We start from the raw sequence: 20,787 nt of genomic DNA on the forward strand, positions 1-20,787 counted from the left end.
AGAGAGAAAGAAGGGGAGAGGAAGAGAAAGAGAGAAGGAGAGAGCAAGAGAGGCATAGAGAGATAGAGAGAGGAGGGAGACGGGGGAGAGGGGAGAGAGAGAGAAAAGGAGAGAGAGAGAAGGGGGAGAGAGGGTGAGGAAGAGAAGGAGCGAGAGAGAGAGGGGGTGAGGAAGAGAAGAAGAGAGAGACAGAGAGAGAAAGAGAGAGAGAGAGAGAGAGAGAAGAGAGAGAGAGAGAGAGAGAAGGGGAAAAAGAGAAAGAGGGGAGAGAGGGAGAAAGAGGGGAGAGAAAGATAGAGGGAGAGAGAGGAAATAGAGACAGAGCAGGAGAGCGAGGAAAGAGAGAAGGAAGAGAGTATAGATAGAAAGAGAGGGTGAGAAAAAGAGAAAGAAGAGAGAGATGAAGACAGAGAGGGAGAGAGCATGAGGAGAAAGGAAGAGGAAGTTAATGAGAGAGGAGGAGGACAGAAAAGATGAGCAAAGGAGAGAAAAAGGAAAAAATAAGCGCAAGAGAAAAGGAGCAAGAGAGAAAGATACAGAGAGGAGACAGACAAAGAGGGAGTGAGTACAAGAGAAAAAGTGTGTGAGAGAGAGACAGGGATGACAAGGAGAGAGACAGAAAGAGAGCAAGGAGAGAAAGAGAAAAAGTGAGAGACAGAGATAAAGAGTGAGAGAGCAAGAGAGAGAGAAAAAAGTGAGAGAGGAGAGAGAAAGAAAAAAGAAAAACTGAGAGAAAGTGAGAGAGAAGAAGAGGAAGAGAGAGAGAGACAGAGAGAGAGTGTCAGACAGTCTACAGCCGCTGATCTATAGGTTTTTTCCTCTTTGTTCTTTAATGCATCCATCACTCTGTTCCTGCGGCTGTAAATCTGATCAGCTGTCGGTTCCGTCTCATCCTACAGTCCAGCGTCGGGGGCGGAGCCGGAACGTTTACAGTGGGGCGGCAAACGAATCAAACAGCAGTTAATAACGTTCTCCTGCGCTTATTATTACAAATAACGACAAATCTGAGCAGCTCAGGGTCTCCTGGCAACAACAACATATGGCAAGTAAATACTTTAGAATTTATAATTGTCCAAAATATGCATAATTTAAAAAATACACATAACTACCCTAAGGTTCTAAGCGGTTAAAAAGACGGTTCTGTAAGGGTTCTTAAGTAAAGACACTGGCTCTGCACTCAAAGAACCATGTGCACGCTTTGAAGGGTTCTTTGCATGATGAAATGGTTCTTCATATTGATAGAAAATGTTTTGTATACAGTTCTATACAGCAACAAAAAAGAGTTCTGATATGATTACAAGCTTGATATCGTCACAGTTGAAGCATGCATTTTGGTGCTATATGGAACCCTTTTCCAGAAGGTTCTGTATAGAACCATACTCTCCATCAATCTAAAGAACATTTCACCATGCAAAGAACCCTTTAAAGCATGCAAATGGTTCTTTGCATGTTGATTTCTCTGCTCCAGCACTCTAGGTGGCGCTATATAATTAGCTGAAGTTTCTGCTTGATGTTAACGTCAACCACCAAAAATATAATTGCTTGTTCATGCGTGTGTTAGCATATTAGGCTAATCATACACTTTATTTTCCTCTAAATCTTTAGTAAACTGCCCTCCTGGATGAGGAAGTTTGTGCCCATGATCTTCTACGTGACGGAAAAGGCCTGGAACTTCTACCCCTACACCGTCACAGGTGAGCTCCACCAAGTACATCGCCTAAAACATGGATAAGCCAGTGTTACACACACTCTTAAAAAGAATGGTGCTTCAAGGGTTCTTTAGTATTCATAAACGCGTTATAAGGTTAGTCTTATTCTAATGTTTTACCAAAGGTCCAAGAGTGGGCCTCAGGACTGCGTTACCCAGCGAAGTCTCAGAAAAACGTGGACCACCTATGTGAAAGTTGTTGTTAGTACAAAGGTAATAGACTTGTTGTGGTACTGTAGGAAAATACAGCTATGGTGTTTTTCCACCACTTGGCTCGACTTGACTCGACCCGACTCGACTCGCTTTTGGTACCAGCTACTTCATTTTCCACTGCAGATATAGCGCCCTCTCAGTATTGGAGACAAATATTGTTCAGAAGATAAAAGACTGCTGAAAAAAAAACAGGAGAGTTTGAGAAATACTACACCAGAGTTCAGACGATGAGACGATTCTGGTTGCTCAATAGCGACCAAAGACGCTACGCTAACCTGTTGGCTACCGCTAGAATGTGTGTTTAGGGCAAGGGACGGCAACATGCGGCTCTTTTACTGTCCTGTTGTGGCTCCATAGCAGAATTAGATTTGTAGGTAAAAATAAAATAATCCTCCTTTACAGTAAAATAAAGCTCTGCTGATCGTTCAACACAGTTTAACGATAAATGGTCTTAAACACTGGGGTTAATATAGAACTGCTAATTCACCCTTTAACCCTGAAGATCAGCGCAGACTGCTGGTCACCATAGCAACGCAGACAACAGTGTCGCCTAGCTAGTAGCTCACGAAAAGGCAAAATAAGAGAAGGATTTAAAACGAACAACAATAATTTGGAGATGAATGGACTTATTTGCATTTATAACCACTCCAGCTGGTTTCCTGATATGTTTAATCTGCAACGAGAAACTGTCAAACACTAAAAGTCAGCTTGTCATTCGCCAGCTTCCTGTTTGAATTTTCCCGTTCCACCTTAAATGGTGCAGCAGCTCCATTCTGGTGCCTCAGGCACCTTTTAAGGTGGAACAAGAATATTAGAACAAGAAGCTGGCGAATGAGAAGCGACTCCAGCCTCATAAAAAGTCGAATTTTGAGAGATGTTTTACAAGAAGCTATGGAAAAGTTTCCTGCTGGAGATCTGAGAAAAGAAGCTATAGCTGAGCTAAAGATTAAAGCGGAGCAAAGTAAGTCTGGATTTCCATTTATATTACATTTTTTAGCCTACGCTAGGACATTAGCACATATGGAGACATATTTACAGCCAACATGGTAAAACATTACTTCAATAAAATGGACATAAAATGTTGTGGCTTGTGGTTGTGGTTGTGACCAATCAGCAGTCTGCAGCTTTTTTGTCACCTTTTGGTATTGACTCAACTCGCTTGGAACCTCGACAGAAACAGTACCAGGTACGCCTCATGAAGAGCCAAAAAAAGGCCAGTAGAGTCAAGTGAGTCGAACTCTACAATGCAGTGTTACAGCAGCTTTAGATGTGAGTCGACGCAAATTAGCATTTTTCCATTTACAGACCAAAATCGTCATTTCTGCCTGTTGTGTCTCGCCTTAATGTGGGAATTTTACGAGTGCACATTTGTCACAATAATTCAGTTTGATTGTGAATCTTTATGAAACGATTCAGTGCATCATGAAATGTCACATTTCACCACTTTCGACTATTTTGGTACGAGTTACTGTTTAAAAACACACTGTATACACAGCTTTAGGAAGAATCCATCTGTTTGCTCCATGGGTGGGAACTACTGCACTGTGGATTCCTGCACAGTTTGCTGATTTACCTGCTCAAACACACCTGATGCAACACAGCAGTTAATTACCAGGTTCAGTTGTTGCATCAGAGCAGAGAAATCAGTGAACTGTGCTGGACTCCGACCTTCGGCTCCCCTCACCTCACTTACACAGCAGTAAAATACAGATAGTTAAACAACACACCATCCTTTTTATACTGAATTATTTATGTTTTTTCTTTGGAAAACTGCCTGAGAATTTTATTCTCGCTAAAAAATAAATGTGTGCAGTGGATCATAACTGGTTTCTTGCTGTAAGCGTTTTTCAGTATGAACTTTATTCAATATCAAAATGAAATAACCATCCATTATTTTTCCATTCTTATATATAAAAGATTATGATTGGGGCCTGTAAATGTTCAGAACCACAACTGATTAGAGCATTCCAAAATCAGACCAGATCAGCGCATTACAGAATACATTCATACTGTACTGGTCAGAGACCCTTTATTTATTACATTTGCTGTCAAAACAGCCACAAGTTATTCATTTTCCAGGAGATGTTACCAGGGAGATTAGATATAAGACAATCCACCTGTATAAGGAAGGAGAACGTCAAAGGAAAATGAGTGAAAAACACAAGAGTTTCCAAAACTGGAGTTCAAAAAGCTGATTACAGAGAAAATGGGGCTCCTAACAACCACCTGGAAGACCTGGTAGACACCAAAACTGCCCCCATCAGATAAACAGCACTTAAAGCTTTCATCTCTGAGAGAGAGGAGAAAATCAAACTGCTTCAGATCTGAAAACATCCAGATCCTTCCTTCCACTGTGAGAAGACGACTCAGCGCTGTGGGTCTGAAAGGATGTGTAGCTGTCAAGAAGAACCTCACTGAGAAAAGGAGACGGACACATCAAACAAAGAAGCTGAACAATGGACTGACCGCCCCAGAGTCCAGACCTTAACATCACTGAATGTGTTTGAATACTTCAGAAAATGATCAACCAGCTTCTAAGACTGAACTTTGGAGGTGTGTCTGCGGATTCTTTGAGGAACTGAAAGTGAGTCTCCTAAAAAGAACGGACAGAAAGAGTGGACACAGTGAATACTGAAAGATATGATATTTAGTGCGTTACTGAAAAACGAATATGAATATCTTGTATTTAATGGCCATTTTGACTGGAAATTAAATATATGAATGGCTGCCTCTGACCAGTTTCTAAAGCTTGACTTTTAATCCATAGTCGTAACTCTCTCTCCTCTCTCTTTCTTTTCCACGTCTGCTGCTGCTTTTATTGCTGCAGAGTATTCAGTAAGTATCCCAACACATCAACTCTGACACTCATGCAGTCTTCATTCTCAGGCTGTCTGAACGTACACTGTACACAACGTACACAATGTACACTCAATCTTTTTCTCTCTCTCTCTTCCTCTCCCTCTCGCTCTATCCAGTGCTCCTTCCTTCCTAAGCTGCAGGTCAAGATTGAGACGCGCTTTGAGAATGACAACGGCAGCAACGAGAACGTGAGTAGAGCCGCTAATCCTCTTAAAGCACGGCTACCTCTCCACCAGCTCGCCGCGCCCTCAGTGTCCTTGTGACAGCCTGCGTACTTCTCCTACGGCTACCCGATACGGCCAAAAATCTTATCACGATATTTATTTTTCTATATCATTCAATACTGATGGTTACCTCACGTCTGCTGATACGTCAGCTCAGTGTTGGACCAGGGACCAGCTGCAAAAAAACTGAGACAGTCTTAACTGCTAAGTCAGTCATAGCCAGAGAAATTATAAAGGAGGAGGAGACGGGTTGAAAAACAAGTGGGAAAGATTGCAATGCTCAACATAACGTGTTTACCTTGAGTGCTGCATCCCCCAATAAAAGAAAACCAGTCGGCTTGCAGGGAAGACTGCAAGTGGGTAGAGTGCAGCCTGAACAACAACAATTATTTGAGCCAAACGCTATAAAACAGTGGTTTTTAACCTGTGGACCGAGGCCCCCTATTGGGCTGCAGTGATACTGCTAGAGGGCTGCAAATGTTTTTTTAAACACATTTTTTTTTAAATGTAGATATGTAAACAGATGTATTTTAAATATAACTAACTATTTGCGAAAATAGATGATATTTAGGTCGACTTCATTTATTAGTTTGGCAAAATGTTTACATTTTCAGTGCATGTCAAGGTAAAATGATTCTCTTTATTATTTCATTCATATGAAATCTATCCATCATGGATAAGTGGTTACAAGCAGGGTCTTTCAGAAGGACCCTTAGGAGGGGCCATCTACAGGTGAAACAGCCACCGCATCTAAGACTAAGGAATACAGCTGTTGTCACATTTTGGGTTTATTAATAGACCACACGTTTTTAAAAGAAGACAGTTGTGGACTGCAGGCAGGTCAGTCTAGTTTTAGCCCAGAGAAGTCAGAGGAGTTGGGTGAGGTGTTAAGCGAGGGGAAACTAAAATAAGTGAGGTAACATGGAGTTAGAGCGAGAGAGAGAGAGAGAGAGAGAGAAAGAGAGAGAGCAGAGCTCGGGTGTAGAGTGTGAAGTCATTTGCGCCGAGGCGTGCGGGGGGTGTTGGGGGGGTGTAGGTGAGTAAAGCAGGTTTTGTTTGTGTTGAGGTTTGTTTGGGTGCAGTGAGCGGCAGAGAACCGGCTGCAGCTTTAATGCCCTCTCTCATTAAAGACATTCAAATCAGACCCTGAACGAGTCACGGCCTGATACTGCTCCAGATCCCACAACCACAACCCCCCACACCTCCCCCCAACAACCTGCTCCCACCTCTCTCTCTCTCTCTCTCACACACACACAGCACAGACAGAAACACAAGGAATAAAATACACACTAAAGTGTCAATACACCAGACAAGAGCGAGAACAAACACTGAAACAGCACTGCAGAGAGAGAGAGAGAGAGAGAGAGAGAGAGAGAAAGAGAGAGAGAGACAGTGAGAAAGACAGAGAGAATGAAAGAGACAGTGAGAGAGAGAGAGAGAGAGAGACGATAAGAGAGAGACACACAATGAGAGAAACCAGATCAGCGAGAGAGAATGAAAGAGACAGGAAGAAAAAGAGAGAGAAAATGAGAGAGAGAGACAATGAGAGAGACCAGCTCAGAGAGAGAGAGAGAATCAAAGAGACAGTGAGAAAATGAGAGAATAACAGAAATAGACAATGAGAGAGACCAGATCAGAGAGAGAGAGAAAGAGAGAGAGAGAGAGAAAGACTCTTAGTTTTAGAGTATATTATAGTTTAGAGTATAATGAGAGTGACTGAGTAATACTGAGAGACACTGAGTAATAAAGAGAAAGAGACACTGAGTGATAATGAGAGAGAGACACTTAGTGATAATAAGAGACACTGAGTGATAATGAGAGAGACACTGAGTGATAATGAGAGAGACACTAAGTAAAAATGAGATATTGAATGACAATGAGAGAGAGAGAGAGAGACTGAGTAATAATGAGGGAGAGACACAGGGATAATGAGAGAAAGAGAGAGATACTGAGTGACAATGAGAGACAGAGAGACACTGAGTGATGAGAGAGACACTAAGTGATAATGTGAGAGAGACAGTAATAATGAGATACTGAGTGACAATGAGAGACAGAAACACTGAGTAATAATGAGAGAGACACTGAGTTATGAGAGAGATACTGAGTGATAATGAGAGAGAGAGAGACACTGAGTGATAATGAGAGAGAGACACTAAGTGATAATGAGAGAGACACAGTAATAATGAGATACTGAGTGACAATGAGAGACAGAGTGACACTGAGTGATAATGAGAGAGAGAGAGACACTGAGTGATAATGAGAGAGAGACACTAAGTGATAATGTGAGAGAGACAGTAATAATGAGATACTGAGTGACAATGAGAGACAGAGAGAAACACAGTGATAATGAGAGAGACACTGAGTGATAATGAGAGAGAGAGAGACACTGAGTGATAATGAGAGACAGAGAGATACTGAGTGACAATGAGAGACAGAGAGAGACACTGAGTGATAATGAGAGACACTGAGTGATAATGTGAGAGAGACACAGTAATAATGAGATACTGAGTGACAATGAGAGACAGAGAGAGACACTGAGTGATAATGAGAGAGAGAGACACTGAGTGATAATGAGAGAGAGAGAGACACTGAGTGATAATGAGAGAGAGAGACACTGAGTGATAATGAGAGAGAGAGACACTGAGTGATAATGAGAGAGAGAATATAGTGAGAGAGCTGGGGGGATAAAGCAGAAAAGCAGGATGAAGGAATGAGCGGAGAGATGAAGTCAGAGGGCAGTGGAGGGACTGATACTCAGCGGCTGACAGTCCAGCAGTCAGTGATGATACAATCCCACACCGCTCGCTTTTTCATCCCATCCCGCGCTCCTCTCTTTCATCCCGCCTGTACTGCTTTAAAACACACGCTTCCGCTCCCTCGGCGTGTTTCTCAGGATTGCGCGATGTTCAGACTCGGAGTGTCGCGCGTTACAGCGTGTTACCACGCGCTGACCCTCCCGAGTCTCTCTCTCTCTCTGTACTTCACCTCGAACGAATGAAGAATGACCCAAACCTGACGATACAGGAAGTGAACGTGGCTCACTGTGTGAGAATCAGTGATGGAGTAATGTGAATTAGTGTAAACTGTAGCAGACTGACTGTAACGGCCCCAGGCTTCAGGCTGACTATAAGGAGTTATCGTTGATTAGCTTTGATTGTTTACAGTTTTATCTTCTGTCTCGGCGGCTCTCTGTGGCGTCTCTCTGTGGTGTCTCTCTGTGGCGTCTCTCTGTGGCGTCTCGCGTGTGACGCACCTGTGGATTCAGGTGTGCTTTTTGTTTTGCAAATTTGTAATGACTCAGAAAAGCAAATGTCCTCCAGACGTCTACAGAGCGAGTCGGCAGTTAGCACAGTGCTAACTGCTAACAAGCTTACCATGAACCATGAACACTCCAAGAACCCTTTGCATGATTAAAGGGAGCTTTGCATCACAAAAAGGTTCTGCAGCTTGATGGAGAACATATAGAACCATTTTGAAAAGGGCTCTATATAGCACTAAAAAGGGTTTTGCTATTGTTACGATGAACTTGTAACAACAGAAGAACCCTTTTTGGTGCTACATAGAACGATTTTCAAATAGATTCTATATAGAACCACCTATAGCAGTTTCTCAGTCAATCAGAAGAACCCTTTAATCATGCTCTCTGAATGTTCATGTAAAACCATTGTCTTTGCATAGAACTCTCAAGGAACCATCTTTTTTAAGAGTGTATAGCCGTTTCATGATTAAATGGTTCTTTGCATGGTGAAATAGTACTTCAGTGTTGTATCTTGTTCTATATAGAACCGTTTTGAAAAAGGTTCTACATAGCACCAAAAAGGGCTCTGCTATTGTTCCGATTTCAAGCTGGTAACAATTGAAGAACGCTTTTTGGTGCTATGTTGCTGCTGTTGGAACAAAACCTTGTTTATCCAAAATGGTAACTTTACAGGAGAAGGAAAAAACCTACTTCACTTTTAATGTAAGTCAATGGAACCAGACTTTTTCCACGTCATTTTGGGTCGTTTCTTTTGTTCCATTCATCATGAAATTTACATACAATGTAAAGGGCAGCAGGCATTTTCAAATTATGTCAAAACCTGAAAAACGATAATGGAGATACAAGGTTTTGTTCCGACAGCAGCGAAATAGAAACATATAAAAAAAGCCTAAATACTGTAAAAATGCCTAAATGAGGTGAAAATATTTATTGATGAAAGAGACTTTTCCACTGAGTGATGACGTAGCAGGAATGAAAGTCACTTGTTTCCACTCCCTCTGATGATAGCAGATAAAAATCGCAGCGGCAGAACGTTGATTTTTTCAGAAAAACGGGCTCTGAATGGTCAGAGTAGAACCTCTTCATGCACACCAGCTCCTGAAGTTTGATGGAAAGGCACTATTACCAACATTAGCATGTGTTCAAAACACTCTTAGGATTAAACAGTGACTAGCACCATCACCTCAGACACGGGCAGCAATGGCAGTATCTGCCCACCATAGCCATATGGTTGGCGGTTCTGCTATGAGGTGCGGAACGGCACTAACATGTAAATGCAGCATTAAACCTACAGCGATTAAGAGCGCTAATAAAAGCTCCATGGGTTGTCTCACATTGTGCAGCGTAAACATGTGACGTTATCTTCAGGCTCATAATGGTAGTTGATCAGTTTGCATTTTCTTTTACCAACATTTCAAATGTTTGCTTCAAATTTGAGAAATATTTGAATGGAAACCCTGTAAATGACAGAATTACATGGGCGTAGCTAGAACCCTTAGTGTGGGGTGGCCAGGGAAGCCCCAGATTTTATTAGGGTGGCACAATGATGTCATGTATTTTAGCAATTCCAAATAAAATTTTGGTGGTTAGTTCGCCTTGACAGAACTGCGTGGTCAGGAGAGGGACAAAACATTGTGGTTGCGGGCGGGTGATGATTCTGATTTTCTGCGGGAGCGGGAAGAAATTTTGCGGGAGCAGGACTGAAAAACAATCCCGTGCAGACCTCTAATGTAAACACAGCCAATGGCAGATTTTCACCATAAAGCATAACTGATGCTTTATTGATGATGGCTGGCTGATAATGGCTGACCATCTCACTTTCACTAACTGGGGTGGCCAGGGGGACGGCTATCCTTCACCCTAGGGTGGCACCCTTTGGCTCCGCCTCTGTTGAATTATGCAGAAATTTTGAACATTTCCCCTTTTAAGTGCTTGTGATGCTCTGTAGTAGACTGTGTTTGTGTGTTGACCGCTCTCACTGGTGTGTCCTGCGCAGGTGTTTGGAGACGGCCCCACTCCCCGAGACAGCGTCTGCTTCTTAGACATACTGAGCGATCCAATTCCGGACAAACACTACAAAAAAACAGAGGTACGCACACATATCAGTTCAGTCTGTCAGTCTCCTGAGAAGGTCCTGCTGCTTCAGAGCCGAGGCAGGGAACAGATCTAAAGGGCAAACACTCAAATGAGGTAGTAAACCACACACACACACACACACACACACACACACACACACACACACACAAACTCACACACACACAAGATTAGGCAGAAATGTTCTATCAGCGGGATCACAATCTCGCAGAGATGCACTTACAGTACAGAATGTAATCTCTTTCTCTCGCTCACACACACACTGCGTCGTGCACACGCAGCAGGTAATATGTGACTGTTTAACCCTGAAGGACCTGAGCAGCTGGGTGTCCAAGAGGACGGGCCGGGGCCCCCTGGTGGACGGCTGGAGGAACAGCGCCAGGCCCATCATGTGCTCCTACAAGAGAGTGCAGTGCAGTTTCGAGGTTTATGGCTTCCAGAGCAGGACAGAGGAGTTCATCCACAGGGTGGGAACATTACAAACTACACTACCCACAATCCATCTGTCTGAGAACACTACGTCATCTGTATGCACATTTTAGTGTTGCCACCGCGGGTGCTTTCCTGCTAAATTGGCTAGTTAACTAACATCTGACTTGGGAATTAGTCCACTTCTATACCATACGTTCTTAAAAAAGTAGGTTCTTCAGGGGTTCTTTAGTAAATATAATAGTTCTGTATAGAACCATGAACACTCAAAGAATCATGTGCATGCTTTCTTCATATGGATGAAGAATGTGCTGAATATCATTCTATATAGAACCTTTTTTAAAAGGGTTCTATTCAGCACCAAAATGGGTTGTTCTATTTTTGATAGTTACAAGCTTGACACTGTAACAATAGAAGAACACTTTTTGGTGCTATATAGAACCACCTTCAAAAAGGTTCTTTTCAAAAAGGTTGTACATAGAACCATATACAACACATTCTTGATCCATCTGAAGAACCATATTACCATGCACTGTTAGAAATAAAGGTTCCGTGCAGGTACATTTTTCATTCATTAAGGTACAAACACTGTAAACGTTCCCTCAAAGGTACAACAGTAGTTTTAAGGTCCGATTGTGAACCTTAAGTTTTTCCAGGTGAAAAGTTCGTATTTGAACCTTTTCATAACCTTATGTTTTAACCCTTGTGTGGTGCTGATGTGTTTGTTACTCAGTGGTCTGGTGGACCCCCCGCATTATTGTTTTTTTAAAATCAATACAGCCATAACAATTTATCACTGCTGACAGAACAAAACTTCGTATCTCCAAAATTATAACTTTACAGGAGAAGGAAAAAACTAGTTTACTTTTAATGGTAGTCAATGGAACCAGACTTTTTTCCAAGTAATTTTGGGCCATTTCTTTTGATCCATTCATCATAAAATTTACACACAATGTAAGGCCAAGAGGCATTTTCAGATTATGTCAAAAACTGAAAAATACAAGATTTTGTTCCGACAGCAGCGTTACGTAAAAATACCAGATGTTTAAAATATCACAAGTGGCGAGCATAGAGTTCTCCTTTAGCAGCTGTAGCCAGTCAGCAGCCTGTCCATGTTGTCCACCCTCACACACACACACACACACACACACACACACACACATATACGAACACATACACACACAGAAACACACATACTAACAGCAGGCCATGTAGGAGGAGAACAGAGTGAAGGACACAGCACCTCCACACTTTTACTCCCGCAGGTTCACCCAACACCACATGTGTAATATAAATGTGTGGGGGGTGAACAGAGTGAAGACACTGAAAATGGGTTATTTTATATGTTCCTCACAGAAAATGAGCTAAAACCAAGGAATATGAGGTTGAAATAATAATAAATTGCATCATTTTTTCTTTTGGTACACACTGAAAATGGGTACCACAGACCTGAACACCACACAAGGGTTAAAACAGAACAGTAAAATAAAAGCCTGGAGACGAGACGGGGTGTGTGGAGTCAATACAGCTTAGAAAATATAATTTCAATAGATTATGGTACAGTTATGTTCCCTGACTAAAGGTACTGAGATGTACCCTTGTGGGTACCACCCCAGTAATAAGAGGGGTCCTGCCCCAGTGACAGTTTACTACCTTTTTCTCTGAGAGTGTGCAAAAAACCTTTTAAGCATGCAAATGGTTCTTAGAGTGTTCATAATTCTATACAGAACCATTGTCTTTACTAAAAACCTTTGAAGAACCATCTTTTTCAAGACTGTAGCACCTAGAGCACCTACATAAGCTAAATTTCGCAAACTGAGGAGATCCACCATCTTCAAATTCCAATTTCACACTTGATTACCCTGCTGGAAAACCAGCATAGACCAGCATGGCTGGCCACCAGAAAAAAAACAGCATGTGTTGTGTTTTGGATGCTGATATGCTGGTCAACCAGCATGACCATGCGGGGTGACTATCTAAAACAGCACCAGACCAGCATAAACCAGCATGGAATTTTTGACAGCAGGGTAGAGTGAGGAGAACACCACAATATGCAGGCCCAGGACTGTGGAGTCGCTGTACGTTACAGTGTTGTGCTGTTTGATTTTCCTCACAGAACATTCGGGACATCCTGCTGGTGGGACACAGGCAAGCAGTGGCATGGACAGACGAGTGGCATGGTGATTATGAAGCTTTAGAATGCTTCTTTAACGCTTTCATAAAGCACACATTTGAAATCTGAACCCTTGGGAGGAGGGACGCGGGAAGATGTTTTAAGCAGGGGTGCTGACATTTTAATCCACAAATAATGACGTAAAAATTATTTGTCCTTTTTAATTAGATTTTGTTTTTATTTACATCAAACAGGACGTGTCAGATTGCGCTATAATGAGAGACGAAAATACATACACATAACTGACACATCAGAGTGCTGATCCACATCCTCTCTTTGCTCTTTTGTTCTGGAAGAACATTATGCAAATGAACTGAGCGGCAACCAATCAGACTGTATTGGATATAACGGTTGATGAAAACTTAGATTACTATTTTTTTAAGTATGTGTGTTTTAGTGAAGCGTCCCCAAAGCGTCCAACAGTTTTGAAGGGAAGTGATTCAGCTCATTGTAATGGAAATGCAGGTTACTGCAGATTTTAAATAACTCCCTCTGACTGGACTGACCACCCCAGAATCCTCAACACCACTGAATGTGTTTGATTACTTCAGAAAATGATCAACCAGCTTCTAAGACTGAACTTTGGAGGTGTGTCTGCAGATTCTTTGAGGAACTGAAAGTGAGTCTCCTGAAAAGAATGGAAGCTGAAATAAAGGGAAAGAGTGACTCACTGAACACTGAGAAGTCTCACATTATACTTAGTGTAGTTTATGATTTCCTGACGCTGAAAAATGAATTACTTGTACTTAACGGCCGTTTTGACTGGAAATTAAATGTGTGAAGGTGGTTTCTGACTTTTGCCCCGCACTTTTCATGTGTCATGTGACCTGCTAACATAGCTGCAGTGCACACCAAAAGAACAGGGCTTTGAATGTACTTTATTTAATGTAAGCACTGGTTCCACATGAATAAAACTGTATTACGTCAACACAACCGAAAGTGACCGTCACGTGGAACCAAGACATATTTGCACAAAGAACAGTCAACATCCTATTGTCTGAATGAATAACGTCCGTTTGGCAGGGATGAGTCTGGAGGAAGTGAGAGAGTTCGAGAGGAAGCTGCAGCAGGAGACCAACAGCAAGCTGAAGTGCGACAGGACCGACTCAGGTAACACCTCAGACGTCTTAACACAAGAGCACAGAGATCCGGGTGGCGGGGGGAAGGGGGTGAAGGGGAAGATGACTGAGAGCAGCAGTGACAGAGGGATGAAGAGAGGATCAGGGAGAAGGGGAGACAGATTTTGAGAAAGGGATAAAGGTGAAGACAATGGGTGAAAGGACAACATGTAAAGATATGGAAATGAGGAGGCGGCCACTGGAGGACAGAGTTTTAAAGGCATAGTTTGATGGAAAATCATATGTATACAGTTCCCCTCATTAAGTTTGTTTAGTTAGTTTCACGCCGGAGCTACGAGGCTAAAGTAGTGAACAAGTAACGGAAGCTTATATCCTACAGGGAGACGATATAATTATTATTAGTTAACAAACGTATATGGCCTGACTGGGGCTAGCTGGTTTCACCCTTTGTACCTTAACCATCAAGCCACTAGAGGTTGTGTGTTACTGCAACTGTATCACGGGGAAGGGTGTTGTTAGGCATGAAGCAAAGTGAAGTAAAACTCCCTTTCCCGTGATAAAATCACTATAATGTACGGCCTCAAGTGGCTTCTTGCTTTTACAAAATGGCGGTCAACAAAAAACATGATAAAACACAGTTTTTCAGAAAATAACTGAGGTTATTATTAATAATAATCAACATAAACAAGTATTCTGCCAAGAAATGTAGTTCATTTAGTCCATCAGCCTCTGATTGGTCGACAAGTCAGGAATACAGCCTCTGATTGGTCAACAAGTCACACAGCCTCTGACTGGTCAACGAGTCAGGAACACAGCATCTGATTGGTCGACGAGTCAGGAACACAGCTTCTGACTGTCAAGCTTGTAACAATAGCAGAACCCTTTTTGGTGTTATATAGAACTACATACAAATATTCTACATCAAGTTGAAGAACCACTTTACCATGTAAAGAACCATTTAAGCATGCAAATAGTTTTTGAGTGTTCATAGTTCTATACAGAACCGTTTCTTTACTTAAGAACCCTTGACGAATCATCATCTTTAAGAGTGTAGCTAACTGTTAACCAGGAGATCACTAAGTTGTGCTACCGGAATGAGTTTCGCTCTTGCACTCTCATATGTACAGTTCAAAAATGACCCTCGGTTGTTTCCGAGTGGCACAACCATCTAAGCGCTGGCTCTGTCATCAGGAGATCGTGAGTTTGATCCCTGGTGATGCTATAGCTATCCGTGGCCGGGAATTCAAGAAAGCACAATTAGACTCACTCTCTCTGGGTGGGTAGGATGGCCCCTCCTTCTCCCCCCATCACTCGACACAATGCTAGTCAGTGCAGGCATACGTTAGCTGACATAACAGATCTGGCGGTTGGCGCTTCCCTCCAATGACGTTGCGTTAGTGGCAGTTCAAAAACATGCAGTGTCACTTCACAGGTCTCGGAGGAGGTCTGTGTTAGCCTACCCCTCCTAGCACTGGTGGTATCGTGTAATTGGGGGAGTCCTAACTAGTGGGTGGAATTGGATATGACTAATCTGGGGAGAAAATAGGAGGGAAAATCTAAAAACGGAAAAAAAACAGAAGAAAAGGATCCTTGAGTTGAATTAAAAATGCACCTAGATGTGATTTGTGGCAACAGGCGTCTAATGGTAATAAAGAAATCCTGACTTCCAGCATTGCCACTGATAACTCACTCTCACCTTCAAGATACATCATCAGAAGGGGGTTCCTAGTCTTTATACCAGAAAATCTCTATAGAGAATATTATGGCACCACTGTAGGAGGTGAGTAGGCATGTTTACCACAGCTATAGCAATGTTTAATGTTTAATTTTGGCTGGAGCGCTCCTTTAAGAGAGCAGTCCTGTTTACCTGGATGTACTGCTGAACAGTACATGAAAAAAATTGCGCTCAGATATTTTAATCGCATGTGGCAGAACTGTATGACAGTGTTATCTGTAAAAATAGAGCACAGATTTCTATTAATAGAGATAAAAGTATTGTCGTGTGGGGGGGTACACAGAAGAAACTCGGAGTTCGTGCCCATGTGCAGCTTTATTTAGAACTGATTCGGCAGCCGAATAATAATACAAGAGAGGAAAACGGCTCTTATTTCCAGAGGGAGGAAATATGCTCTTTTAAACCTTTAACTGCTACAGAATCCTGCCGAGGGTAATGAATCTGGACCCAAACCTGGATGACGGGAGCTCACGTCCCAAACACAGTACCTACCTGAACTGCTCCAAAGCTCACATAAACCACAAACAATCCTTTGCTAACTGTTTTAAGAACTCTTAAGAACTAAATAGAGCCCGGCTAAGCACTAGCAAAGCATCATGGGAACCAAAGCATGCTCTGACATCACAGTATTGTTGTTTGATAAGTACATATCCAATTCCACCCACTAGTTAAGACTCCCCCAATCAAGGGGCTCCCGAGTGGCGCAACCGTCTAAGCATTGGCGCTGACATCAGGAGATCGCAAGTTTGATCCCTGGTGATGCTACAGCCATCCGTGAGTCCAAGGCAGCACAATTGGCCTCGCTCTCTGGGTGGGTAGGATGGCCCCCCGGTCTCCTCCCATCACTCGAATGCGATGCTAGTCAGCGCAGGTGTCTGTTAGCTGACGTAACAGAACTGGTGGTTGGCACTTTCCTCCGAACGCATTCGGCTGTCCAATGACGTTGCGTGAGCAGCAGTCCGAAAAGAAGCGGTGACGCTTCACAGGCCTCGGAGGAAGCCTGTGTTAGCCTTCGCCCTCCTAGCACCCGAAGTATTGTGTGACTGGGGGAGTCCTAACTAGTGGGTAGAATTGGAGACGACTAAATTGGGAAAAATCCCCCCCCCCAAAAAAGACTCCCCCAATCACACGATATCACCAGTGCTAGGACGGTGAAAGCCAACACAGGCTGCCTAGATCTATTATGTCAGCCTTGCACGCCTGCACTGGCTAGCGTCACACAGGGTGATGGGGGGCCATCCTACCCACCCAGGGAGCGAGGCCAACTGTGCTCTCTGGCTGTAGCATCACCAGGGGTCAAACTCACTGATGATAGGACTAACACTTGGACCGTGGCACCACTCGGGAGCCACCATGTGGTGTATTTTCATCCATGTTTGTAGATACCGTATCAGTTTTAGGAAAGTGTGTGATGACTGAGGTGTGCAGTGAGCACTGTGGTGTACATTAGCTTGCATTACATGTTAGCTACATTAGCTTTGTAGCTCCAGTGCAAAACTAATGAAGCAAAATTCAGACACCAACCATGTCTTGCCTGGTTGACTGTATTTGGGCTAAAGAGGAGCAAATATGTAATTTTTTTTTTTTGCTGAACTGTCCCTTTAACTGCTGTCAGGCATGTGTGGTGTGATGATACAGCGGCAGTTGTAGTGATGAACAGTGTGATGCAGTTTCACCCCCGTCCCTCACACAAGCTGCATAAATCATCCTCCCACGCTATGCTATGCTAATGACACTGTTTGTGTGCATGTGTGTGTGTGTGTGTGTGTGTGTGTGTGTGTAGGGTTTTCATGCCTCCCACTGCCCTCTGTTAGTGAAAGTGCAACAGTGCACAGTGCTAATGATATCTCTGACAGCAATTACAGGGCGGTCAGCGGCGTCCCGCCACTTTGAGCTCATGATGAAAACCATTATGCCCTCGTCCAGCAGCAGGCAGCGTTTTAACCCCAAGCACTAGCACCCCTTCAGGGGGAACGGTGCCACTGCTGCTCTCTCAACAGCACATGCTGCTGCCTCTTGAGTGCTGCGCTGGGGCTTTGAAGCTAATGTAGCTGACTTACTGTCACTGTTGTGACTAAAACTGAAATCTGAAACGGAAATTTTATAAAAGATGGAAGTTTCTTAACTGTAATGTAAATTTAATTCATGATTTGGATCATTTCTGTTAGTCCAATCGCATGAAATGTAATTATAATGTTTTGCTAACACATCGACAATATAGTGTAATCTATAAAAATCGACAAAAGTATGAATTAAAGCCTCAAATTGAGGCTTGCAGATGCTCTCATTTTTATACATTAGGTAACAGTACAGGTTAGCTATATTAGCCTCAATGTTCAGTAGGTCATACAGTGTCAGAAACCATATGCAAGTCTATTTGGGATTATTTAACAACTCAACATGGTTTGTGGCAAGTGTGTTCTGATTTATCACACATTTCACTGAATATTTCACTTCACGTTTTCAGTGGATCTTAAAAAAGGTTAATTCAAAGCGCTAGTTATCGAGGTAATTAGCAAGCGCTGGTATCTACCACACACTTACCTACAAGCTTTCAAAAACGTTTTACTGGCAGTAACAAAATAATTGTTTTTTTGATGTTGTTTGCCACATTTCTGAGGAAAATGGGCTGGTTTAGCACACAAGCAAATCTGTGTGAGATTACTCAACAACTCAACGCGGTTTGAGCACATTTTACTTCACATTTTCAGTGGATAAGCGCTAGTTAGCGAGGTAGTTAGCAACCTGGCACTCACATCTACCAAAATTAATTTACAAACCGTCACAGTGTAAAAGTGTTAAAAACATTTTTCGATCTGTAACAAAATAAAATATATTTTTAAAAATGTGTTTGTCTTTTATCTTTGGAAAATGCAAGTCAGCCATGTTAGCCTCATAGCTCCAGAGCAAGTCCAGTATGTTATACAGTTTCAGAAACTGCTGTCTATTTGAGACTAACTACTCAACATGGTTTAAAGCAAGTGTGGCACATTTCAGACATTTTACTTCACATTTTCATTGGATATTTAAAAATGATAATTCACAGTGCTAGTCATCATTGAGTAAAAGTGTTAAAACATTCCTTTTACATACATATATATGTTCTTTTGACATCACTTGTCAAAAGAAAACCTCGTATCTCAATTTTTGATGTTTTTCAGTTTTTGACATTATTTGAAAAAACCTGTTGCCCTTTACATTGTATGTAATGACGAATGGACTAAAAGAAACAACCCAAAATGACTTGGAAAAAAGTCTGGTTCCATTGACTTACATTAAAAGGAAAGTAGGTTTTTTCCTTCTCTTGTAAAGTTACCATTTTGGAGATACAAGGTTTTCTTCCGACAACAGCAATATATATACATATATATTCTCCTAGGGAAAATGGGCTATTACTTAGCTACATTAGCCTCCAAATGTCACACAATGAGAGAAACCATTTAAGCCTATTTGAGATTACTGAACAACGCCACATGGTTTGATGCAAGTGTGACACATTTGATGAAACATTTCACCTCCCATTTTCAATGGAAGCGCTAGTTAACAAGGTTGTTAGCAACCTGTCACTTATATCTATCTATCACAAATCGATGTACAGAATGTTAAAAACTAATATTTTGTTGAGAATAACAAAATAATATCATGAAAATGTGCTAGGTAGAGGGGCGAAATGAGGTTAGGGACCGGAGGTACGCATATGACACGGATTTGTAAAAAAGCAGAACATTGTTGTCAATGTAAAGTGATTTTCGAGTCAAATTTTTCCTCCTCTGAACATTTTCTCCTGTCTGTCATATTTTCCTCCACCCCCCCTTCCCTCTTGTCAGGCCCAGCGTCCCTGCGCCCCTCCTTCTCCCGCTCCCTCTCTGTCACGGATGAGTCGTCGTTGAAGAAGATGGGCCTGAAGACTGTGTCTATCCCGGACTGTTCATCCCGTCCCTCCTCTTACTCAGTCAAGAGCCCTGTGAGATTGAACTCTAATCCAGAATGACCCCCCTTCTTCCACCACGGTCCTTCTGCAGGGATTAAACCACCTCAACAACTGCAGCTGGACAGAACTTTGTACTTTTCAAAGATGTTAAAGGTCACAGTTTCAATAGGATGTCTATAATCATTGTTAGAGTAAAATAAATATAAGCTACGCACAGATTTTTTAAATGCCAAATCCACTCACTACCTGTGAGAGGTTCCCTCCTTCAGGTTAGCTGCTAATCTATCTAGTGGCAGCTAATAACTCCAAAGGCGTGGTCTGTGCTCACCTCACCAAGCTGCCTTAAGGCCCACACACTAGCTTCAAAATTAGTCAGGAATGAGCCGCACCGCAGAAATCCTATAGCAAGCAGAACTTTGACATGAGGATTTGCATCATTGACCAATAGCACAACTGCGTTAGCTGTGTTGACCTCTGTCCTTCGTGTAGCACCACAAGTGAAAACATCAAGGGCTATGTTCACATTACAAGCCTCATTGCTCAAATCCGATCTCTCTGACACGATGGTTCACACTCGTTTAGGTAAGTAACTCAAATCTGTCATTAATGTGATAATCCGGCGTCCTGAAATGACCCTCATGAGCTCATCCTACTCAGTAACGTCACGTGAATGAATCATGAGCATCATCAGCACAAACTAACGAGCAGAACGAGCTTCGCTGAGAAGATCATTAACTCTGATCAGCTCTCAGCTTCATTATTAGAGCGAGACGAAGGAGAAAAAGGTGAGATGAGCTGCTTTTCCACCATTTACAGGCTTTAACTTCTGTTCGGCGCTGTTGCCATGGTAACGCTGAATGATGGCACATGCGCAGTGGAAAAAGCACATGAATTCCGATCTGAGTGTCACATTAAGGTCGCATGACCATAAATTGCATACATATCCGATCTAGGACCACATATGAAAGTGGCTCAGGTCAGATTTGAAAAGATCAGATTTGCGTGTCCACACAGATCTGAAAACATCAGATCTGAGTCACATTAAGGCAAAAAATCGGATTTGTGCCACTTCAGCCTGGTAAC

The 20,787-nt window shown here is 42.4% G+C and overlaps 1 protein-coding gene across 1 annotated transcript in view; it reads left to right on the top strand.

Annotated features, from left to right (window-relative positions):
• The window catches only part of pitpnc1b (phosphatidylinositol transfer protein cytoplasmic 1b), a 32,562-nt gene extending 12,243 nt beyond the window's left edge, over positions 1-20,319 (top strand). Inside the window, exons 3-10 of the mRNA XM_036595625.1 lie at positions 1,606-1,694; positions 4,749-4,756; positions 4,897-4,968; positions 10,260-10,352; positions 10,669-10,824; positions 12,903-12,966; positions 13,983-14,069; positions 19,601-20,319. Of these exons, the coding sequence (XP_036451518.1) occupies positions 1,606-1,694; positions 4,749-4,756; positions 4,897-4,968; positions 10,260-10,352; positions 10,669-10,824; positions 12,903-12,966; positions 13,983-14,069; positions 19,601-19,764 (733 nt within the window). The 3' untranslated portion in view covers positions 19,765-20,319. The remainder of the gene's footprint in view (positions 1-1,605; positions 1,695-4,748; positions 4,757-4,896; positions 4,969-10,259; positions 10,353-10,668; positions 10,825-12,902; positions 12,967-13,982; positions 14,070-19,600) is intronic.
• Positions 20,320-20,787: the final 468 nt, after the last annotated feature.

The sequence above is a fragment of the Colossoma macropomum genome, unplaced genomic scaffold (genome assembly GCF_904425465.1).
Source record: "Colossoma macropomum unplaced genomic scaffold, Colossoma_macropomum, whole genome shotgun sequence".
In the NCBI taxonomy this organism is placed as follows: Eukaryota; Metazoa; Chordata; class Actinopteri; order Characiformes; family Serrasalmidae; genus Colossoma; species Colossoma macropomum.